This window comes from Protopterus annectens, chromosome 6.part0 (assembly GCF_019279795.1).
Source record: "Protopterus annectens isolate FY-2018-M chromosome 6.part0, PAN1.0, whole genome shotgun sequence".
In the NCBI taxonomy this organism is placed as follows: Eukaryota; Metazoa; Chordata; order Ceratodontiformes; family Protopteridae; genus Protopterus; species Protopterus annectens.
The window spans coordinates 1,226,109,199-1,226,135,554 of record NC_056737.1 but is presented as its reverse complement, the minus strand read 5'-3'; the positions used below and the strand labels follow the sequence as shown (position 1 = coordinate 1,226,135,554).

The window sequence follows — 26,356 nt, the reverse complement described above, 5'->3', positions numbered from 1 at the left end:
GCCCAGACAGGACATCATTCCCTTCTTGTTAGTTGGCTTGGGTGCTTATTATATTGCTACCTTCCTATCGTCATGTGATGTTCTACCCTACTTGGATACCAGATATGCCAGGTAATTGACCTGTATTCTCTGTAGTTGCAATTTATGCTTGCTTACTTTATGTCCCTGTTCTGCTGATTATCTCAATAATGCTATTGTATCTTCCATACATTGCTGCTGGGTAGGGGCCGCAAGCAGAATATCATCCAAATAAAGTAGAACTTGACTGGCCCGGTGGAGTTAACACCGAATGTAGCTAGCCATCCCCTGTGAGAATATCGTTGTACTTTCACAGTATCCCCGCGATAGCCGGGTATGGCTGTATCTGTCACCCTGACTGTACATGCAAAGCAATACGGACTATGTGGATGTATAGGTATGGCAAAGTAAGCATAGCTTATATGTACCACGGTAAGATACTTCTGTGGCATGTTCATAGCATTGAATATAGTGTGTGGGTCTGGCACCAACGCTACCCTAAGTATTCTTACATGATTTACAGCTTGTACATACTGTACCATCCGCCATTCCCCTTTTGGTTTCCGATCAGGAGATACAGGGGCATTGCATGGTGAATAGCGATTACTTTGAGGATGGGGAATTCCCTCTATGACTTTACAGATATCTTCTGGTGTCTACGGTCTATACGCCACGGGGCTTGGGTCCTGGCCTTCCTGTCCTGCATGAGGGTTCGGTACTTCAATTAATTGACAGATATCCCCACTCTCTTTTAGTACTGTGTTCTTACCGGGTGTCCCTAGGTATGTTACGTGTTCGGGATGTGGTTTCAATAGCTTCTGTTACATTTGTTCGTTGTGCTACCTCTGTTGCCACAGGATAACGTGTGGGGACTAGCCTGCCCTCCCGCTTAATATCCTGGATGTGGTATCGGAGGTGGTAGGGGTTGTGGGGGCTATCGGTACTACTGTATTATGATCTTCTCTGTGTACGTATGATGCTTAGCCATTTGTAGTGTTCTGTTCCCTTCGTACACTACCTCAGTCCACCGATGTGCATGACGGATACCCAATTGTCGCTGTTTTGTCGCCTGCACATCTTAGGGCTGCCACCTTTTCAAATGCACAATGTGGGACATTAGTGTTCGGAACGTGTAATTTGCCTGGAAAATGCATACCCACGGCCAGTACATAGGACAGGAATTCACGTTTTGCCAGGAGAGCGACCAATTGTTGTAGCATTTCAGTTGCTTATTCTGTTTATTATTATATTTTGCTGTTCCACATACAAATTTACAGTTTTATGCTACCATTTTGATATATATCTGGGAAATGTTTGTCCTGAGATATCAGGACATTTGCCATTTGTTCGGTTTGTTTACAGGACACGGCTGGCCAAAGAGGGACTGTCCCTCTCAGGGTGGAACAGGTGTTTACCGTAGAACATGTGCATCACATTTTCAGAGATTACAATGTTTCAGTAACAATATTTTGTGTAATATACCATCATTGTCGTATTTATTACCCCATTTTGCTGGATAACTCACATTATGTGCTCTCTGCGATTGCATATACTTCACGTCACCCGTCAAACGCGGATCACATGATCTGTTTCTTCAATAATCTCCCATATCCTCTACACGACTGCTACGTACCCTTCTGTCATACCACGTGGTGTCTCCTTCCCTGTATCCACTGTAGTGTCTACAATCACTATTTACTCTGATGTGTGTTCCCCTGACCTATGTTCAGATTTAACAGTATGTGGGTAGGTCTTCGACCCGATATCACTACTGTTAACAGAAACACAATGTAGTCTGGTCCCTGATCTACAATAGAGACAAAAAGGCAAACACTTCTTACCTGGGCCTCCTGTTCAAGGCTGCACGTTTTCTTCTTGGGATCCAGTTTCCGCTTTTCAGCCACAGATCAGACAGTAAACAGCCTCTTTACACACAACAATTCAGTCGGAGGTCTTTTCATTCAAGAAGAACCATTTATGCATATTCTCCAGCGTACATGTCTAACCAGCCATGCACTCTGACCTGTAGCTTACCAAGGGAATTCCGGATTACAAGGATCACAATGTGAAATAAGTTGTTAAAACCAGACTGTAGTTATCAGTAGGCTTTTCTAAGTGACAGCCGATAACACAGGAGGCTCGGGTTCGGAAAGTTTTAGTAGTGTACACAGGCAGGCTAAATAATATACAGTCCAAGTATGTGAGTTTTGTCCGACTCTATACAGTAAGCAGTTTCTTTATATAGTGTTTACAATCAGCTTTTGCCCACCTTACTGACGTGGTCGGTCACAGGGCATTTCCATCACTATGGTCTGCAATAGTCTATACATACGTGGGTGCTGGGGTCGTGCTTTTAAAATGTTTTCCCATGGGAATAACACAGCCTTGCAAGGCACCTTGTACATTACAGTGTTCTTTTGTGATTGTAGCTGTTTCAAGGACCCTAGACTGTTACGATACAGTGGACAGTTAATTTCTTAATACGTTGCTTTGTCTCTCTGGTAAGGAGTTGTACTGTTATCTTCGATAGAGCTCACAAGGCCATCCTCCTCTGGGGAAGGAGTGCTGTTATGCATGTACATACATTTATTGTTCTGTAACCCAGCAAATAATTAATGATGACAGACATGAGCCTGCTGTACTGCTTACTGCCAGGTTCAGAATTCCATCACACTACAGCTTAGCTTCACCAATTACATGCAGGCTTAGTTCTACTGCCATATTGTACGGTACAATTCAATGCATTATATAGTATTTTGAGTCTAAACTGGAACTTCATATGTGTTTCTATATATTTTACGAACAACATCCATCCGGCCATATGCATGTTGTTCCGTCCTTTACCTTGACCGTGTGTATTTGTCCGTCCAGCTATGCTACTCTCCACATGTGATGTCCCAGCTTCCCCTTCTTTGCCTGTAGCACCCTGTTAGAACGTCCTGTTTGGTAGGCACCTGTTCCGCTATATGTGATCGACTTCACTGCATAGATAATCATCGATGCGGTGGTCCAACGACCCGACTTGGCCACATGTGTACAGTTATGTGCACCGTGTCGTATGCAAACCTAGATGGTTTGGACGGGTACATACTACATGCGGGATGTACACATTCTGCTGACACATTCACATGCAGCCATTTACATATCTGTACCTGCGGTGGGTTGGTGACATGTGGAATGCGTATTTGCCAGCGTGGCATTGCCTAACACAAACATCTTACCACAGTTCAGGTATGCACATTGTGTGTGGTTGTATAGCTGCACACGGATGCTAGCAGGTTTGGGTGCAGAGGTATACATGGGTGGGACTGACATGTACAATGAGGCTATTGTGTAGTACATCCGAATGCATGGGTTCTGCTTCTGGATATTACACTTCATCATACGCCATCCAGTGTATGCAACAGAGACGTTGCTGGGTGTGGGATATGTTGCTATGCACATGTTTGCCTGTGTTTGAGGTATCTTGCTTCCTTACTGTTGTTATGTCAACACAGCTACCCGGCTATGTACTGTCACTACTGCTTGTGACCATTATGGTTGGCACCTTTTCCAATGCCCATAGTGGGGCATGTTATGTGGAAACTTCAGAATTTGCAGGACTACACATACCCACGGCTAGTGCAGTTGACAGAACTTCACTTGTTTGCCATACTATAAGCTTATTCTGTAAGCCTTTGGGTTCCTTATTTATGTTCTTATGCCATGTCTGTGTTTCATATAGTAATGTATATGTTTTATGCTACTATTACATGTATATTGCGGGAATTTTCTTGACAGGGGATCGGAGGTCATTTTCCATTTTTACGATTGTTGCAGGGACACAACTGTCCAATCAGGGACTGTCCATGGCACATTGGGACAGCAGGTAACCCTGGTGACCATGCCCATGTCGCTACTGGAGTTTCCACCTTTTCCAGTTTCCGATCTGGGATATTTCCGGGACTCATATCTGACTTTACAGGCCGACACATACAAACGGTCACTATATAGCATAGAACTTCACTTGTTTGCCTAAATATAAGCTTATTGTTGTGGCAATTTGCTTGCTTATTCTGTTTCTTGTGTCATTTAGGTATTTCTGTTACAGAAATAACCAATTCATGCTACCATTACATTAAATACGGGATATCATTGTGTCCTACAATCGTAGCACATCAGCCATTTCTATCGTTTTTGGGACACAACTGGCCATGGAGAGACTGCCCCAACCAAAGTGGGACAGGTGGTGACCTTAATCGCTGCTCCTATGTCGGTGCGGCGCGCTGACATGCGGCTGTACACCTTCTCTGAGTGTAAACACTGACAGTGCATTGCGGGACGAATGCGGTCTTATGCGTATCCTTTGCTCCTTGGACGGGTACACTTATGCCTTCGTGGCTTGTATTTGCTTCTCCATTAATTTGGGACGGGTACTATGTTGCATACTGTACGTGCGTTTCATTCTGCACGGGACCTGGCTGCTGCCATTACTATTGTGGGCGGACCGTGGCTGTCAGCACATTAGGTTGCTCACCTCATGCCGGCTTAGACACGCCTCCAGACGCATCCTACCTGGGCTCGCTCACGTACACTACGCACGTGTCTGTGATTCCGGTGCACTCTCATTAATATGTATATGGTGCTACTGCGCCGGCTATTCACTGCACCGCCGGCGCAGGCCTTACGCCGGCCTTGCGCCGAGCTTCATGAATCCCGGGGTTTGTTTTCTTCTTAGCAAGCATTATTTAGATAGATTATCTGTATGTGTAAAAGTTTTAATGAGTGTCTGTATTGCTGTAGCATTTGCAATTGTGCAAATAGTGTTATTTTTTGTTCAGATATTTTAGGTTAATATTTATGGGAGTAGTAATTTTGTTTTTGTGTTTGTTACTTATTATCACAGGTGATCCTGACAGTGGAAGTATAGAACTCCTACCACCTGATGTTGGAGTATCTTTAGGCTCTGCTGATGATGGTGGCAAAATTTTGGCACAGCCGTGGGGGTGCAGAGGTTGAATCTGACGCTGAGGCTGTGACTCACACATGCCCTGGATTTTCTACAGAAACAGTCAGTATGCCTACACATACCCATTCCACTGATCCCTCAGACAGTTGACAGGTTGAAAGTGATGGGTTGATCAGGGTAGTATGGTTACAGCTGTTTCGGTGTCGGTTCACTCTGTTGCCAAAGTGTGGGTGAAGTGCTACACAGGAGGGTTGGTAGGGGTGCTCGGAGGAGGCCTGTTGTCTACCCTCCACCTAATGCTGGTGTGTCACTGCATGTCACAAGACATATGTTAGGGCCACCATGGAGGCACAAACAAGTTCAACTAAGGCCTCAGAGGACATGCTTAGGGTTGTAAATTTGCCACAAGCTGTTGTGGTGAATGCCCCCACTGTGTGGCCAATTCAGTGGATTGGATGAATGCCATTATGGAATGGGCATTGTATGCAATGGAACATCTGCTGGGAGGGGGAAGCATCCATGTGACCAAAGGGCCACAACATCATCTGGTTTTAGCCAACGTGGCCATGCCTGATCCTGCTACCACAGTAGCACTACTTCCACTGCTCTGCCAGTGTTTCAGGTGCCAACACCCAGACATGGTAGGGCAAAGAGTTATGTACCTGAGCATAGTCATGACGAGAGCTCATCCAGCAGACATCACTCACATTCAGGTAGTATCATCACATCTGAGGATGGGCATGGACATGCCAGTGCAACTCCTGGCAGAGTCTGTTCTCACAGTCGGGGGTGACAACAATGAACTGGTAACTCTATCATGTATGACTCACACCTCTCCGGCATGTAAGGATGTACTGCTAGCACACAGCTTGGCTGTGTTCATGCAGATAATCACACACACATTTCACATTGAATACCCAAGCAGACACCCACACATATGAGCTACATGAGGCATTAATATGGGCTGTGGATCATTCGGTCTCACTGGCCATTTGCTACTTTATCCATATGTCTGCCTACCTGTGTTTCTTACTGACACACACTCACTGCTTTTGTGTCAGCCTAGGTCTCCTGCCCCACCCCCCCAAATAACACCCTGTGCAAATAATGACTTGTTTCTATCTCTTTGATTCAGGGTCACATATGTATATTGTCTGATGCACAGGGTAGAAAGCTAAATGAGCGCTTAGGATACATACTGTTGATGTTATTTGGATATTTGTTCTATTTTATTATAGCATTTTAATGTTGTGATTCGTATCTTGAAATCATTGATACAGCAGTCATGCTTATTGCTTCACTTGTGAGAATGTACGGATAAGCAGAGTTTAGACTGATTTTTCTATACTGGGTATTTTAGATGCATGAGTCATGTTAACTGATAAACTGTAGAAATATATAAGTCAGTCATGTCACATATTGTCAGTGCTGGACAACTCACACACATTCTACTTGGGTACATTTCCAAGTAAGAGTATGCAGGTATCTGCCATTCATTCATGTTCTTTCCCATTTATTTCCATTTTGCAGGTTCAGCACTTACCTTGATAGTCCTGCATTTACAACCGTTGTCATTCAGGGCTGACTCAGTCTAATACTAGCAGTACACAGCTATTTTATGGGTAAGTAAAGGTTGTGAAAGTTACCTGACATCAAGTATGAAAGGTGTATCCTTTGGGTGGTCGGTATGTGTGCTATCCATTGCCTTTTGGCCAGGGTGAAAGCATATTGTGTATGTCTATGTCTACCTACACCCACAGTGGATGGGGGTTCCCCCTCTGACTCTTCACCAGCATGTGGCTGTGGTGACCTTGCCAGTAGTGGTGGAATGTTTGCTCTTAGCCCTTGATGTTCCTGTTGCAGCTGTTTTCTCAGTATATTGCACAGGATAGCATAGACTGTAATAATTTCAGCACATGTACTGGGATCATACTACAGAGCACCCCCTGATGTTTCTAGGCACCAATTTCAGAAGCCCAAACACATGCTCTGTGATGCATCTTGCTTGAGCATGTCTCATTATTGCATTCTTCTGGGGTTGTGTGTGCATTTCTGATGGGGGTCATTCACCATGGTTCAACTGCATACTCTGCATCCCCCAGTAAATGACCTTGTGGGATATCACCCCTGAAAAACTTCTGGTAGAGCTGAGAGTTGTGCCAGACATGGAAGTTGTGATAACTGCCAGGGTTGCCAGCACACAGATTCAGGATGATTCCCTTAACATTACACAACCTGAAAGTTAATGGAATGGAACTCCTTTCTGTTAATGTAGACCCTTCCCTGTTCCCTGTGTGGTGCTTTGATCTCAATATGTGTGCAGTCTGTCGCACCCAAGTCTTCATGAAAGTGTGCTATAGGGTAGAAATCCCGCATAATTGTAGCTCTGTCCTTGGGGATACGGGGGCAATATGTGTAGCTACTGGCATGAAGTAGCATAGCATTCAGGAGCAGGTGTAGGATTCTGGATACTGATACTTGTGACATGCCCCAGCACAGCCCCTGTGGGTCTCTGAAATGTTCCTGTAGCTAATATTGTAAATGCTGCACAGGTATTGGTTCCCTAAGTTTGCCCCTACTCTCAGGTGAGGACGACAGAGGTTGCAGACTTCCTGGAGTGTGTCTCTACCACCATGTAGCACTTTACTAACTCCACCTCATGCAGACCATAATAGGTTAAACAGGGTCTAAATACCCTTTTCCTCCTTGCCTGAGGTCTATCAGCAGTAGGAGCACAGACTTGAGCCTGTTGCACATACATGTGCAGAAGAGCAGCAGCAGCCCCTAACATTTTTCCCTCCAGCTTAGTTTCCATGGCTATATTCCAATAGGTTTTTGAATATAAGGCAAAAAGCTGCACTAAATGTACACAATTGCTTTATAGCTTGTTGAATAGCTCCACCATCTTGGATTGGTTGAGTAGCATACAGTTCAGCTGTTTATGCTATAATTAGCATGCTACAATATTTACTGTGTTTCCAAAGCTCTACTGAATACATATCAGTACACTATTGTGTGTTTGTCATGGTTTTAGCGAGCTGTGCAGGGTTTAGTGCATCCTGACATGTATTTTATTTTAAACAGAGATAATGAACTATCATTTGACTTAATAACTAAAACAATGCAACATTCTGGAAAATATTCTCCTGGAAATGTATCAAAATTTGTTTTGCTTGTCTCTGCAGTACGATCCCAGTACTTGTACTGAAATTATTACAGTCTGTGTTATCTTACACAATATCATCCTGAAAAAACAGCTTCAGCAGGAGCAAAGGCTAGGAACATTTATTCCACCACCACTGACAAGGTTACCACATCCACATGCAGGTGAGGAGTCAGAGGGGGAGCCCTCAGCTGCTTTGGGTGTAGGCAGACATAGACATGCACAGTATATCCTCACCCTAGCCAAAAGGCAACGGAGAATATCTCTAAAATATAGAAATTTGATAGTGTAACTTACTAGAGATATGCAACAGACAAAAAGCATATTGGAAATATTTAATATACAAATGTATTATATCTGCTTTCTGGAAAAATGAGTAGCTCAAGAATTATGTTCCATGCAGTTAATAAATAAATTAATGGTCTAATCATTTTGTAATTAGTATTATTCAGTGCATAATTACCTACCTGTGGTAAACCCAAACAATATCATTTTGTAAGGGAAATTGGAAAAGGAATGATCCTCCACAATTGTAGCATCTCTGCAATCACTACAACTTTGTTTTGAGAGAGAGAGCTAGCAACATTCAAAATTAATATCATTTTACCATGCAAATCAAACACAGGTGGACAGTGGTCTCACCTTCGATAACCACATTACCACAACAGTCAGGAAATCCTTCTATGTGGCACACCTCATCACTAAGGGCTTTTCATCCAGAAAAAGGAAGTCATTGTCCCGCTGTACTCATCCCTCATTAGACCCATTATAGAATACAATGCCCAGTTTGGCATGTACCTCTCAAGACATCTGCAATAACTGGAAAGGCAACAGAAACACCTCACTAAAAGAATCACAGGCCTAAAGCAGATGCCCTATGCTGACCATCTAAAAAATCTCCACCTATACTCTGTCACATATCGTCTACTCAGAGGCGATCTCTGCTTAATATACAAGGCCATGTCAAACCCAGAGCTGTTGGACATGCTACACTTAAAGAAATCCCAATCCCTCAGAGACACACGTTCCAGGGATCCAAACCTTGTCATCACAATGAGCAAAACATGCTGGAGGGATAGGTTCCTGACCCAGAGCCTCCCCAGACTCTGGAATAGACTGCCCATACATGTTAAGCAGAGCGCCTCTTTGGCCCTCTTCAAAAGGAACATTGATGATTGGATGGGAGATAGGAAATTCACCCCAGGGATCACGTCAGTCGCCCTGCTAGACAGGGGTCCAGGGAAGTAAATACTGTGGAAAGAAATAGCCAGGGAATTGTTATGGCTAGGCTTGTATAGGCCCTAGGACCGATAGCCTAGTACCAACCTATGAAGCTATGAACCTGGTTAAAAGCACATTTGCTAGGAAAATTTGAAAAGTTACACTTTTATTAACATTCATTTTTGCCTACTGACTGTCTAATTTTAACTGACAAAACTGTCTGATGCTAACTTCGACTGTTAAAAAAAACATTTTATTTAAGTGTTGTAAATATCGCATATGGGTTATAAAACAATTATATTATTTTGACTCTTATGATGTTAATATGTGATGATAAAATTTCTTATACTTTTTTTTGAAAATGTGTTATGAAATTGTATTTTAAGTAATAAACTTTAACATTTAATAAAAATATTTGAAAAAAAAGGAATCGCTTTATCACATTAGATCAAAACAGTATTTGTGTGAGACTGCTGTGCACTGTTTTGCTCAGTTTGTCTCTTCTTCATTGTTGTACAATTATAGAGTGGTTACGAAAGTCAAATGATTGACTGGGGGAAGCATGTCCTCATTAAAAAAAGTTCAATCTATGCAAATGAGCTTTGTCTGATTTGCTAGTTTCCCTTTGCTATAATCACCAAAATGAGTTCCTTGTAATCATATTTTGACTTTATAGAACAGAAGCATTAGAAACAATGAATGTGTATAAAAATGGTAAATACGAGTCTGGAAAATTACAGGGAAGGCATACATTTCAAAAAAGTTAAGTATCTTCAAAAGAAGGAATGGGATTGTTCTATGTACAATTAAGCCCTAGCAGCAGAAACTCGACGGGTGCTTATCTAAATTGTGAAACTCGCAGGTCTTCACACCACAACTCTGAAAAACAACCTGAAAGTTTACACTTTTGATGAAAATACAGTATGTGTTGAAACTTATAACATTTTAAAGTACTATTTCAGAGATTTGCTCTCTTAGCCTGACTGGCAGCATGTGGAGATAAAATGAGATTTGTCATCCACACCTCCGAGAGTAACTTGGATATCATCTTACCCCAGAGTAAGGGGGATATTCTAAGGAAGTGTATATATTCCTAGAAATTGCCTTTATAGACTCCATTCTAAGTATCACAGATATGGTCATTAGAATACGAGCAGGCACTTTAAAAAGGAACACTTTATGAAGATAAAAGAGACTGCTGCAGAATGGAAGAGGGAGCTAGGAAGAAAATACCAAAGAAGAAATATTATGAAATCCAGCATAAGGAGATTTACTTAAAATAGAATAAGTAAAGGGATGGCTAAAAGCAGAGAAGAGGAGAGAAAATGGAAAAGGTGACTGAGAGCTCAAGAGGAATAAGGTATATAAGCAGTAACGTCTAAAGGATTCAAGCGGCTGTTGGGATAAATGGTCAGCTAATGGGATTAATCAACAGCTGATTTTTTCATACCTGGAAGGTTAAAATGACAGAAGGAAGAAGAATGCAGTGTAAAAAGAAATAAAATTATTCAAATGTACTGTCAGAAGAATGGGTAGGGAGCGATTAGAGAATAATTTCAAAGAAAAGATACTAAGAAGACAGACATATTGACAGTGTGAATAGGAATGGATTAACAAGGAAGAACCAATGTTAATGATGTTGGTAGGATGGCCTAATATATATGCAGCTAAAATGCAGCAGGCAGTGGAACTGAAATGATAATATTAGTGTATACAGAAAATATAAGAACAGAGATATTCAAAAGGAGTAGATAAGAAATGAATGAGTTGAGAAGGAAAGATATCGAGAAAGATGCTGGCATTGAAAAGCCAAGAGAAGAGGAAGGGAATAGCAAAGGCATAGATCCAAAAGACAAGTAACTGCAAGAAGAAGGGGAAACAGAAAAATTAAATGAAATGTGTACAAAATGTGGAGAAAGGGAAAAGTGTACAGATGGTGTAATAATATTTGACTTTTTGAAATACAAAGTATTAAATAAGTAGAAGAGAGCCCATTTTACTGTTACTGAAGAAGATGTGCATTTCAAAAGACTGAATGGCTATGCATGGTTTATATGACTGGACATAACAGGTAAAATGAAAAAGTAAATAAATTACTAAAGAAACAATATATTTTACTTCATTTTACAGCATAATTTCATAATATATGACACTGGGAATGCCAAGGTTATTTGAATACAGCAATAGTTTCAGTTGTACTTTTCATTCATACTGAACAGATCAAAACACACTTCCTTTTTAATAATAAATATATGAACATTGCTTGTGCTACAGGGCAGTAAAAAAAATAACTTATACATACCAAATTGGCAAGGTTCTATCTCCCCTTCTTCTGTCCATCTCTCTTTGGGGAACAGGGTACCAATGAAAATTTAGTTGCCAGTTAAACCCTCCATACTTCATGTCTGATCCAGCCTTGTACTCAAATGTATCATCACTAATTACATCAATGATGGGACAGACAACTGTCTTCCTACCAAGTAAGAGAAACAGAAAAAAAAATGCAGTGCTTGAATTCAGTAATATGTCTCTGATTAATATTTAATGTCATGGAACATAAAATATTCTGAATATTTGAACAAGGTAATATTGATATCTTAAGGAAATAAATGAAATATTTATCATATGTAATAAAATATATTTTAGAGGACTAAAGTTGGAAAATTCAAAAAGTGGTCTAAAAGCATGAAATAGGGCTGAAGTGACACATAATGGTTCCAGTGCTGCCTGTGCATACTAATACTGACACAGCATATACTGTCTGCTCATGTACCCATTTGTATGAACATGTGCATATATAAATTACTGACTGTGATATTGTAAAGTCAGAAGATCTATTGGTCATAGAAGGAGCTAGAGAGAGAGAGGAAAATGGAAAACGCATCATCTAATGAGAGGACCTTTAATTGATGCCGAAGTGATACTTCTCCAGTAAAAAAAACAATGGACATGGAGTCACAGAGAGGTTTGCCTGTCATTGAAAAGAGATTACAAAGGAATGCATGTGGGGGCTTGGTTAATAGGAGGAAAGAGACTTGAGTCTGATATCCAGTCAAAGACTGACATAAGGCAGTTATACATGCAGGAGTCTGATCCCATGACAAGTAAAAGACCACAGAGATGTAAGCTGGGGTCCTGGTCCACAAGAGATACTCAAACAGGAGAACGATACCTGGGCAAGGGTCTGTCCAAGAGAGTTAAGATGGCAGCCTGATACCCAGGCAAGGGCCTGTCCAGGACTATGGAGGCCAGCACACGCGCACACACACACACACACACACACACACACACACACACACACACACACACACACACACACACTCACACACACACACACACACACACACACACACACACACACACACACACACACACACACACACACACACACACACACACACACACACACACACACACACACACACACACACACACACACACACACACACACACACACACACACACACACACACACACACACACACACACACACACACACACACACACACACACACACACACACACACACACACACACACACACACACACACACACACACACACACACACACACACACACACACACACACACACACACACACACACACTCACACACACACACACACACACACACACACACACACACACACACACACACACACACACACACACACACTCTCTCTCACACACACACACACACACACACACACACACTCTTGGGAAAAAAAGAGCGATAAGAATGGTATTTACAAAGGAGGAATTATAGTCATAGTACAGTTTTAAAAGAGTAACGGCCTACAATAAAATAACTGTTAACTAACAATGTTTGCATTCATTCCAAGTTTCTTGTTTAGAAACAAGACATTTCCTTTTATTTTTTTCATATTAGAGGATGAAATTCTAAAAAAAGTTATAATTAATTGCAAAATATTGAAATATGTAACAGATAAACTAGACATATTGCACATTGTTGTACAATATACTACTAGGCATTTCAATCTGCTATCCCCAATTTGTATTTAATACAATGTTAGTTGCATACATATACATTATAGAAACATAGGTGTTGATAATACTATTATGCAAGAATTCAAGACATTTCCATTAGTTGAACCCTATGACTTGATAGCTTGTCTGTTTTATTGTATAAAATGATTAGATGTTCTTAAGTGCATACATTTTCCTAGTACTTAAACACTTCAGCTGTCTTGAAGCTTGTTACTACACTGGCAATTCATGCCATGTATCAGTGGGTACTTTTGGTAAATATGTAATTGTGTATTAACCTTATTCTTTAAAAACATCTAATATTGAGAGGTTACATGTATTCCCTGTAGTCAGTGTAACATACTTGCTGATTTATCCATAGAGAAATCCCATGTTATAGCAGGTAGAATCAATAGCTTGTTCTAATTGTAATCACATTTCTTTCTATACCATTATACATCTCTGATTATTCTCATGTATTCTGCCAACCTTGAAAACTCTGTAGGCATCATTTCTAAGTATTTAGGTAAGGAAGCAGTTCCTCCCATGTTCTAATACTGGTAACGCATAGAATTCAAGATAACTGGCTAGTAACCAACACAAGTGTGTACAACAAACACCAAAATGAAGGAAATTGCCAAGCTCAAGTCCAGTTCTGTAAAAAACATGTACTGTTTATTGAGAACAACGATCTGCATAATATGAAGTGAACTATCTAGATTATCCACATTTGTATTTATATGTATACTGGCATATTCTTTAATATTGTGTGTTGCATGTACTATAATATAGTTTTATTTACCCTTAACGTTTCATTAGTTAAATATTTATAGGGATGATTTTGGGAATCAGAAGCAGTAAAAACTGAGCGAGAATGGTCACTATTTTTAATATATTTTTGGCAAGTCAATGTTGGTATGCAAAAAGCGTGAATGTTTCTAATTGTTGGGTATGTAGTTGCCTCTGTTGGCAATTCCACTAGATACATCTAAAGAGACATAAGAATTTTCCAAGATTTTGCATGCTGTTAATGTTATTAATTTTGTAAGATTAGACTAAATGTACTTTACAGTCTTTGTATGTACAAATACAAAAGAATTCAGTACAAATTAAATTAATGTCTAGCAACGAATATGTGTGAAAAACCATGTTTAAAAAAAATGGGTCCAGGTTAATTACTAGATTGAAATGCATGAGTAGCTAATAGTCTGTGTAAATATATACTGTATAGGACACATTGTAAAGTAACAAGTTCAAAAGTAATTTGTCAAGTTGTAATTTTATTACCAATTGTAATTTTATTACTGGTTTTTGGACCATCATTTTATCTGTACTAGTATTGGTTACCCCAATTAGAGGAAAATTATATTAAAATATTGTACTCATACAGCAAATTGAAATTCAAATATTTATTATCTAAGCCCAGTTTGGTACTTTACCAAGGTGTTTAGGAGGGTAAAACAGGTATTAGTGCATTAGAAATACTGGATTAAACCTGACAGGATAAGATATTTTACAAGTTGCTAATAGCTATCATGCTAGTTATTATTGTATTGTTTAGTATTAAATTGTATTTATAACCTTTTAAACTGTAGAGGTATACAAGAGATGATTTAACATTGCTTTATTAAAGGTATACAAGAGAGAGTAAAGATATGTAAAAATTGAGCAAGAATGGTCACTATTTTTTTACATTTTTGCTGAGAATATAAGGAACCATGTTCATTAAGCAAATTCCTTATTTTTCAACATAGTGCAATAGCCAAACATATGATTCAAAATGGGGAGAATCATTATTTTAGTTTTTCCATTATAGATACACTAATATAAAGCATGAGAGGTGGGGATTTATGTAATAAAATGGAACAAAAAGAGCTTAGGTGGATTTTGATGTTAGCTGCACATAAACCACCAGGGCTCAATGATTATATATCATTGAAACCAGTCCTAAAAAGTAGGAAACTTATGAAGAAAGTAACATGAAGCAGTTCTATTAGATCCCTTCTTTAGTCATCATTTTTAGATACATATTCTTATACATCTTACACATATATTTTACATTCTTTTGTAATTATATATGTTTTTCACATAAGATGGGAGAGCATGTTTTTTAAACTGTAATTAAATTGTTTTTAAATTGCTTATCTCTTTAAACTTGGAAAGCATCCGTACCTTTCTGATTTGATTGGATGATTTCATATGACATGTATTTTAAAATGGGTGTGAGTTTTTAAAAAGTTTATTCTGGTCTGAGGAAGCAACCAGGACAGGTTGTGAAAGTGCTTACCTTTACAATAAAGTTTTTGTGGAGTTTTACCGGGATTTTTACTTGGATTTGAGCTCCTACATGGTGGTTTAGTGTTTGGAACATACTTTTTGTTTTTGACTGGACTACTGTGTAATTGTTCCATCACTCAGCAACAGGGCTTTTTCTTTATTTTTGTTCCTTAATATTTTGTTGAGCATATTCTTACAATTCCCTCTTTTTATTTTAAAACATACTCAAAACACTTTATACTGATATGTATTTTTGATCAGATTATATAGAAAACACATTAAGAAACAAAACCTTTAGTCTTCTTTTTGATACAAGCGATACAATGACATCAAGTATTACTACTAAAACTGAATGTATTTAACAACTTTTTCTTTTGCAGACCATTCTGCATAAATATTTCATCAGTTTCTATTTCTTCCTGAAATCTGCATATTGCTCTGTCACACCAACCACCTGCATGTCCTCTCACCACATCCATAAACCTTATGTTAGGCCTTCCTCTTACCTGGAAGCTCCATCCTTAGCATCCTTTTCCCAATATACCCAGCATCCCTCCTCAGCATATGTCCAAACCAATGCAATCTCATCTCTCTGACGTTGTCTCCAAACCATCCAACCTGAGCTGACCCTCTAATATACCGATTTCTAATCATGTCCATCCTTGTCACACCCAGTGCAAATCTTGACATCTTTAACTCTGCCTCTTCCAGCTTTGACTCCTGCCTTTTTGTCAATGCCACAGTCTCCAAACCATACAACATAGCTGGTCTCACTACTCTCTTGTAAACCTTCCCTTTCACTCTTACTGGTACCCGTCTGTCACAAACCACTCCTGACACTCTTCTCCACCTATTCTACCCAGCCTGTACACTCTTCTTCACCTTTCTCCCACACTCACTATTACTCTGAACTATTGATTCCAAGTACTTAAATTCATCCACCTTCACTAACTCTACTCCCTGCATCTTCACCATTCCTCTATCCTCCCTCTCATTCACAAACACATATTCTTAGTCCTGCTGACCTTCATTCCTCTCCTCTCTAGAGCATATCTCCACCTCTCCAGGGACTCCTCAATCTGGTCCCTACTCTCACTACAGATCACAATGTCATCTGCAAACATCATAGTCCATGGAGCCTCCTGTCTGATCTCATCTGTCAACCTGTCCCTCACCATTGCAAATAAGAAAGGGCTCAGAGCTGATCCTTGATGTAATCCCACTTCCACCTTAAACGCAACTGTCACTCCCACTGCAGACTTCACCAGTGTCACACTACCCTCATACATATCCTGTACCACTCTTACATATGTCTCTGCCACTCCTGACTTTCTCATAAAATACCACAACTCCTCTCTTGGCACCCTATTGTATGCTTTCTCCAAGTCAACAAAGATGCAATGCAACTCCTTCTGACCTTCTGTATATTTCTCCTTCAACACTCTCAGATCAAACATCGCAACTGTAATGCTCTTTCATGGCATAAGACCATACTGCTGATCACTAATCATCACCTAATCATCACCTCCCTTATTAACCTAATATTTCCCATAACTTCAAGCTGTGACTGATCAGTTTTATCGCTCTGTAGTTACTACAGCTCTGCACATCACCATTATTCTTAAAAATAGCTACCAAAACAAATTTTCTCCATGCCTCAGGCATCCTCTGACTTTCCAAGATTTCATTAAACAATCTGGTTAAAAACTCCACTGCCATTTCTCATACGCACCTCCATGCTTCCACTGGTATGTCATCTGGGCCAACAGCCTTTCCATTCTTCATCCTCTTCATAGCTGTCCTTACTTCCTCCTTGCAAATCTGTTTCACTTCCTGATTTACTATCCCCACATCATCCAACCTTCTACCTCTCTCATTCTCTTCATTCATCAGACCCTCAAAGTACTCTTTCCATCTGCTCAACACACTCTCCTTATTTCTGCATATGTTTCCCCTCACTATCCTTTATCAGCCTTACCTGCTGCACATCTTTCCCAGCTCGGTCCCTCTGTCTAGTCAATTGGTGCAAGTCCTTATCTCCCTCTTTAGTGTCCAACCTTTCATAAAACTCTCCATATGTCTTATTCTTAGCCTGTGCCACCTCTCTCTTTTCCATGCTCTGCATCTCCTAATACTCCTGTCTACTTTCTTCATCTCTCTGACAATTCTACTTCTCTGTACCTCCTCATTCCACCACCAGGTCTCCTTGTCCTCCTTCCTCTGTCCAGATGTCACACCAAACACCTTTCTAGCTGTCTCCCTTACCATCTCTGCTGTAGTTACCCAGTAATTAGGTAATTCTTCACTGCTCCCAGTGCCTGTTTTAACTCTTCCCAGAACTTCACCTCACAATCACCCGTTTTCAACTTCCACCATTTGATCCTTGGCACTGCTCTCACACTTGTCCTCCTCCTCTTCTTGATCACCAACGTCATCCTACAGACCACAGCTCTATGCTGCCTAACTATACTTTCCCATTACCACTTTACAGTCTCCAACCTTTTTCAGACTGGCCCTCCTGCATAGGATATAATCCACCTGTGTGCATCTTCCTCCACTCTTGTACGTCACCCTATGCTCCTCCCTCTTCTTAAAATACATGTTGACCACAGTCATGTCCATTCTTTTCACAAAATCCACTATCATCTGACCTTCTGCATTCCTCTCCTTAACAACATACCTGCCCATCACTTCCTCATCACCTCTGTTCCCTTCACCAACATGCCCATTGAAATCAGCTCCAATCACCAGTCACTCACCCTTGGGTAAACTCACCACCACTTCATCCAACTCACTCCAAAATGTTTCTTTCTCATCCATCGCACACCCAACTTGCGGAGTACATGCACTAACAACATTCATCATTACACCATCAATTTCTAGCTATATAAACATCACTCTGTCTGACATTCTTTTCACCTCCAAAACACTCTTGGCATACTGTTCCTCCAGGATAACCCCTACCCCATTTCTCCTCCCATTCACACCATGATAGAACAATTTGAACCCACCTCCTATACACTGGGCCTTACTCCCCTTCCATCTGATCTCTTGCACATGCAATATATTAACCTTCCTTCTCTCCATCATATTAGCTAGCTCTCTCCCTATACCAGTCATACTGCCAACATTCAAAATTTCTACCCTTACTACTACACTCCTAACTTTCCTCCTCTCTTTCTGCTTTCTGGCATGCCTTGTCCCTCTTATTCTCCTTTGGCCAACAGTAGCCCAATTTCCACTAGCACCCTGTTGGCTAACAGTACCGGTGGTGGTCATTGTTAACCTGAGCCTCGACCGATCTGCTATGGAAATCTGTATTATTGTCCGCATATGTTATTTGGCAGAGGTTTTACACCAGATGCCCTTCCTGACATAACCCTCCCCATTTATCTGGGCTTGGGACTGGCATGAAGAAATGCACTGGCTTGTGCATCCCCAGTTGTTAATTATTTTATTTGTACTCAAACTCAACAGACTGGGGCAGATACACTGACATGACTTAATATTTTAGCTAAGATGTACATTTTTTTCAGTGTACTCTGTACATCAGAACATGAGCTTATTCTGCCCAGTCCACACAAGCAGGATATTGGTTTGATTAACTTAGAATTTCATCGCTTGATTAAGGTAAGTGTCAACATTCAAGTCTGTGTAATTATTGTCTATACCACTGCACAATGAGATATCAAAAAACTGCTGTTAATTTCCCGAAGGCTCATTTTCTTGTTTCATGGCAGCTTTCCCCTTTTTGGCAATAGTTTCACACCTATTGTTTCTAGCAAACTGCAGATATGTGCCTTTTTAAAACAAAACATGTGACCCTTCCAATGAGCATTATTGGTGACCAAGTATACTACAGGTTCATAAGTACTAGGCTAGCTGCCCTTGGGGGTTATTTCAAGCCTAGCCAATCTTTCTTTTAAAGGTGAGACTCAAATGTTGTGTTTTGTGTCTTTGAGGTATGCACCTTAACCATTATGCCATATATCCAAGGGAATCTATCTGAGAAAACAAATTCTGATTTTGAAAATTATTACAGGAAAATAAGCAATCCTAAGTGTCTTTAATTCTGGACATCTAATTTACCTGAGTTATCTACTTATGGTTTACAAATAAATCAATGAATCATCAGGTAAGCTGCATCGTTTTTCTACATTTTCTTAGTCTTGTTCCAAAATTATTTCATATTGCTTTGCCATATTTATTTATTTATTTATTTATTTATTTATTTTTGTGTATGTCAAGCTCTCCCTGTGCCTCAGAATGGGGGGCATAAACCAACTCCTTGGATGCATAACAGTTAGGAAAAGAACAAATTCCATTATCAATGAAACTGATTTCAGCTAATATACTTTTGATAATTGCACTGGCAGAAATTGTTTTGAGAATACTGACTAGCTACCTTGTATAAGTGACTGCTGAATGTAAGGTGGTAATAAATTAACCTATTCTGAGTGGAACTATATGATTGCATATTCAACTCTCTTAATCTACTGCTAACAATAAGAATTTACAACTTTGCATGTAATGAAATACTGCTCTGCATTCCGCTAGCCCACTGTTTTGTCCAGTGGATGAAATCAGGACACTAACCACTTTACTGACCTCTGCCATAGTTCCTGGTAGTGACAGATGCAAGGGTTTAGGGAGGTGAGGCCTGATATTTATCAGAGTGCTGCTTATTGCAAGTTGAGCTATTGTTAATAGCATAGGTTCTAGTTGCCTTCATAATTTGCAGTAGACAGGACTTGGAAATCTATGTACATGATATAAATAATGCATTTGTACTTTGCATGTGTTTATTGTGTAGCTGATAGCTTGGTATTGCCTTTTAACAAACTTTTTTTTGCATGCCTACTATATAAACCTGCATATTCTTTTATACCTTCAAACAAGATGATTCATTTACTATCATTTTATTTTCTTTTGTCCATCAGGTAATGACCACGTTTAGGTCAAGCCTTGGATGTTGTAGTGCAACACATTGTTGAATACTGACCACAGATACATTTATTACAAAAAATAGGAATGTTTATAAATATATCATAGCCTGAATACATGAAATAGCCAGACATTTTACATAAAATTGGCACAGTTATATATTTGTGGATTATGTTTATGTGGGATTACGAGTGCATGTATACATTGTGTAGCTGAGTAGGAAATTATGTTGAGTAGTAGAGAAGTGGGAGATGAAGACGAGACAGTGAAAGTGGATGAAGAATAAGTGGAGAGATGGAGAGGAAGAAGGAAAGGAAATGAAAATGGGAAAAGAAAAGAAAAAAGGGGAATTCAATTTTAGTTGTATATTGTATAAAGGAAAAAGATTTGGAGATACTATGAATATACCTGTATATATTTGCAAACATGTCCAAGAAATGTTGTTGATCAGGGATAAAAATGATAGTACTGGGCAATACTGGCGTAAAATGGAAATTTATGTATATGGCCTGAGTTGAGGTATTTGCACTTTTTTTTTGTTAGGTGTGCTTCATGCTTTCAGTTGTAGTTCTCCCTATCACCTATCCAGATTTTTTGCAGAATATCCAGATTTCTGAATCATATTTTGGGTCTTTTCCTCATAAAATGTGTGGTTTTCTGGCAAATTGGTATGGGCTAAAGTCATTAAATAATGGCAGACATAAGTTTCAGACTTTATATCCTTCAGAAAATAAATGTTAGTACAAAACCTGTTATTCTAGCAACTTTCTAAGTTTATAAGAACACTATTTAAAATCCCTACTTTCACACCATTGTCCCCCATTAATTATGGTTTTGTTCAGTTTCTTGCCTTAAGAGGTTGATAGGTACATTTGTTCTAAATGTAGAGTAGGTGGGAAGATACTTTAGGATGTCTGCTGGTTCCTGCCAAATGTTATGGACTAGAAATAATAAAAAAAAAATATGGGTGTTGCACTTCCATTTAGTTCTAGGTGTTTGAGTAGATGGTCATGACAGGGCATGGATCTTCAGCTTGTAACTTGGAGTAATAGGAATCAGTTTAGCAGACAGTGGTGAGGGAGTGTTTTGATGCAGGAGTTTAAATATTAAGTTTTTTAAATAGAAGGTTAGCTCTATGCTTTATTGGTAAATTGTTAATTTCTTCAATGGAGAGGCAGTAGTATTAACTTTTATGGCAACTGGACATAGCACGACCAATTTTGTTGAAGACAGATTGTATGGTTAAGATATATTTGTTAGTGGCACTGCCTATGAGGGGTTGTTCATATTCCATTTGTACAAAGAGCATACCTCTGCCTATGGTGATTTTTGATAGCTGGGACAGAAATGTGATATTTTCTGCACACAAAATAGGCAGTGATTGACAGTAGATCATTTTTTCCCAATGTATTCTTGAAAGTTTAAGTCATTGGTCAAGCCAGACTCCGAGGTATTTGAAACTCAAAGTCATTTAAAGTGGATGATTCTTTATATCTGTTAATGCTGGCTACTTAGGACTTTTTCTAACTTTTGAGCTGTGTCTAAGACCATTGATTTTTTCTTGCTCATGCTGCAGAAAAGTTTGATAGTGGTGAGCAAGGTATGAGGTGTCAGAAGGTCATCTTGGAGTTGATTGTGTATTATGGATTGACTGGGGCTGGACCTGTAAATAACCATGAGTGGTGAGCAAGGTATGAGATGTCAGAAGGTCATCTTGGAGTTGATTGTGTATTATGGATTGATTGGGGCTGGACCTGAAAATAACCATGAGTGGTGAGCAAGGTATGAGGTATCAGAAGGTAATTTTGGAGTTGATTGTGTATTATGGATTGATTGGGGCTGGACCTGTAAATAACCATGAGTGGTGATCAAGGTATGAGGTATCAGAAGGTCATCTTGGAGTTGATTGTGTATTATGGATTGATTGGGGCTGGACCTGTAAATAACCATGAGTGATGAGCAAGGTATGAGGTGTCAGAAAGTCATCTTGGAGTTGATTGTGTATTATGGATTGATTGGGGCTGGACCTGTAAATAACCATGAGCGGTGAGCAAGGTATGAGGTGTCAGAAGGTCATCTTGGAGTTGATTGTGTATTATGGATTGATTGGGGCTGGAGCTGTAAATAATCATGCCATCAGAACAGAGCAGCATGATGATACTGTGTATATTGTGGGGAATTTGCTCATAAACATGGAAAAAAGTGCTGGGGTTAGAACTGTGCCTTGTGGAACTCCTGCTTGGATAGGAGCAGATGTGTAAATAGCAGATCCAATCATAAACTTAAAGGTCCTGTAAGAGAGGAATTACTAGAAATAAATCAAAAACAAAGTCTTCAGTACACTCTTGATCCCACTTTATTGCTTTAACAGTACCTTCTCTACTCCTCTTCCCCACTTACCTGTTCAATGGTGAGAACTTGCTTCCATCCATCTATTAGGATATGAGGAAATGGGCTGGTAGTTGCATGTCCAAAGTCACGTTTGAGTCTGAGCATGATCAGCTGGTCAGTCAAGGTTACATATGTTTAGTCCCTGGCTGTGAATTATTGGAATTTGAGCAGCATTTAGAATGCCATATAGCTGAAAGACCTGATGTTCATAAGGGTCATTTGCATATATCCCATGTGCCTCTGATACAATAGAGGTTTGAGAAGTCACTCAGTGAAAGTTCTAGCTTAACTGATGTTTTCATTTAGTTTTTACTGATTGTTTTTTCTGTGTGACCATCTCACTCTTCGTTTTAGTTTGTTAGTTGGGATATTTTGCAGTCACCCTAATGGTAATGGACATCAGCTGGGTATAACACCCCTGTGTTTCTTACACTTAGTCAAACACTCTGCTTGTACTGTACTGATGAGGTCATACTAAGGTTGAAATATGAATGTCTGCAACTAGTTGGGTTTGGCTTCATTGGCCTGGAATTGTCTATTAAAATTGTTGAAACACCTAATGTTCATAAGGGTCATTTGCATATATCAAATATGTCTCTGATACAAGAGGTTTGAGAGGTAACTCAGTGGAAGTTCAAGCTTGGCTAGACATTCTTACTCTTTGTTTTTATTCCTAAACATTGAGTTTCTGCATGTTTTTGCCTCTTTATTATATAAGTATCTTGCTGAAGTGTGGCCTTGGCCTTTCATATTGTCATTGTTCATCATATGGAGACCACCAAGTCCTTGCATATATAGGCAATAGTTACATTTTATCACTGTGCCAAACCACACAGCACTACAGGAAGCTATCAGGATTAAGAGGATTAGATCACACATCATTTTTATTTTTCAGAATGACTTTTCAGATCTTAAAGCCAAAAAATCTTTATTTACTGCTAATAGAAAGGTTTTCTCCCATCTTTCTGGGTTTTTATTTTCTGTAATGTTGTAATTTATATATAAGCACACAGAATTCTCTTTTCAGTCATCAAGAGATGTTGAAATTGAATTTCATGCTTTAACTACTCTTTAATAAGATGCTGTCCCTTGCGATCAAAGGTTTGCAGTTTTTGTAACTGGAGGAATTGGATGTCTGTTCATATTATTATTGCTTTTTTTCTTTTTGCATATACTATTTTTTCTCTTTTTTGGTAGAGGGACAGTGGCAACTGCCTGTTGTAGCACTAGGGGAAAAATGTATTATCTTTGAAATTTAGTTTCTTATAATAGAATCCCTACAGCCTACCAAACCCCTCTCAACTCAACTTTCCTCACTTGTCTAGGGGAAAGCAGTTTTTAGTACTTAATAAATAAGAACCTATCCAGGAATGTCTAAGGGTCAGCTCCCGGTGATTTCTCCTATCTACCTGATGAATCTGGGCATCTTGGGGCAATGCAGCAATTGCCTCATGTACACAGACAACCCTCTTCTCCTACCACCCAACACTACAACCTGTGAGAGATGCACTTATATAGCCAAACTGGAAGCAAAGCTCTCTTCACCCAAGACTGGACTAGACAGTCAAGAGGAGAAGGTAAACACTTGCACCACACCACACTTATCACATAGTCCCTTAAAACCTACACCACCAAAACACACGCATAGAAATACAAAACATAAGCCTACATTCATGGAGGCTCTCAATAAAAACCTGCCCAAGCATCAGGGACTTCCAAAGCAGAAATGCAAACAAACTCCACCACCAACACAACCCAAATGACACATAGCCCACTCAACCACAGCCCATAAGGCATAACAATGTACCCAACACTCTAGTCATAAGTGACTCTATAGTCAGGCACACTGATGTTCCACTCACCAGGCTAAACAAGGAGAAAGTTACTGTCAGCTGCCTGTCAGGTGCCAGGATCTGCCACATAACGCACACACTCAGGTCACTCCACAACAAGTACAAATATGACACTGTCATTGTCGTACCTCCCTGGACTACATGAAAACAGACATGGAGGAGCTATCCGATCTTGTAGCCCAGGCAGGTATGACCCTAGCCTTGAGTAGCATCCTGCCATCACCAAGAATGATACCACAGTACAAGGACAAAATGACTGACTTCATCAATTGGCTAAGCTTCTGGTGTCATTCTAAGGGGATACAGTATTTCAAAACACAAACTCAAGCAAAAATGGTAAAACTACTGAAAACTCAAACACATGAAATCCGTTCAGGCAAGCCTACCAGCGAAGCACCAGGACCATAAACAAATCAAATAAAACCAAAATTGCATTTAATATACTTAAGCACAATACAAGCTTTCCGTTGAATTAAATAAGACAACTTCATCAGAAAAAATCGGTACAGGAAACGGGTTTAAATTCCCCTCTTCCTTGTCACATGGTTGCTGAGCATGAGTTAATAGGTTGATTGCATAGTAAAACACTCGTAAACCCCTCACCAGCCTTACAAATGTTAAAATAAAATGTATTATATACCACAGCCTTGCAGTGCGAAACAGCAACAACAAAATCCCTCAACAAAGAAGGGGCGTTGTTGACATCAACGAACGATAAAATAATGTGACTAATATTACTAACCTGTTGCCTAACAAACAAAGCAAAGTTAATCACAGATTGAAGACTAGAAGTTAAACTAACAGGTTGTAAATTAAAACTAGCAAAAACAATTCAGGACCACCAGGACTTCAGAAAGAAACAGATCCTTTATTAAAATGTAAGCGCTTTCATGACAACAACACAGCACTTCATCAGACATAAAACAAATGAACAACAAGCTCAATATATACCAAAATCAGTTAAAATCAATCAGCATAAATCATTAAATAATTAATGAATCAATTTACGTTCCTTTAATAAGGACAGCGAAGAAAAGCAGTGTGATGGATAGTCCATAATATGTCTTGCAAGGGCATTCTCTCCTTTAGTACATATTATGGACCATCCATCACACTGTTTTACTTTTCAAGCTATTGACCAAGCACCTACCAATAGCAGGAGGGGCCCAGAGTCCTTGATTTTGGAGCGTTGTGAATTAATTTGGCAACTAAGATTAGATGCCTGTCATTATCCAGGTATAAATGAATTGAGTTCTATTGTGTGTATTTTGAAACTGAAAAGTTTAAGTAGATAAACCAAAGGGATCTTACATTTTTCTACTTTTTGAGACTCAGTTTCAACTACACAAAACATAATACACATATAGTTTTTTGATAATGATGACAGATGATGATTTGTTATATAAAGTTTATTATAAATCAAATTCATTATATTAATTATAAATACTTATTTTTAAAGAGTTTTTCATATTATAAATGTTAAAAAAATTATTTAACATTGTTTTAACATACATAAATATATGAATTTTACAGATTTATTAATTTACAACCTGTT

The 26,356-nt window shown here is 39.4% G+C and overlaps 1 protein-coding gene across 1 annotated transcript in view; it reads right to left on the bottom strand.

Moving 5' to 3' along the window:
• Positions 1–26,356, bottom strand: part of GALNT13 (polypeptide N-acetylgalactosaminyltransferase 13) — a 1,383,758-nt gene that overhangs the window by 1,173,083 nt on the left and 184,319 nt on the right. The window contains exon 4 of the mRNA XM_044074835.1: positions 11,653–11,823. Coding sequence (XP_043930770.1) covers positions 11,653–11,823 — 171 coding nt within the window. The remainder of the gene's footprint in view (positions 1–11,652; positions 11,824–26,356) is intronic.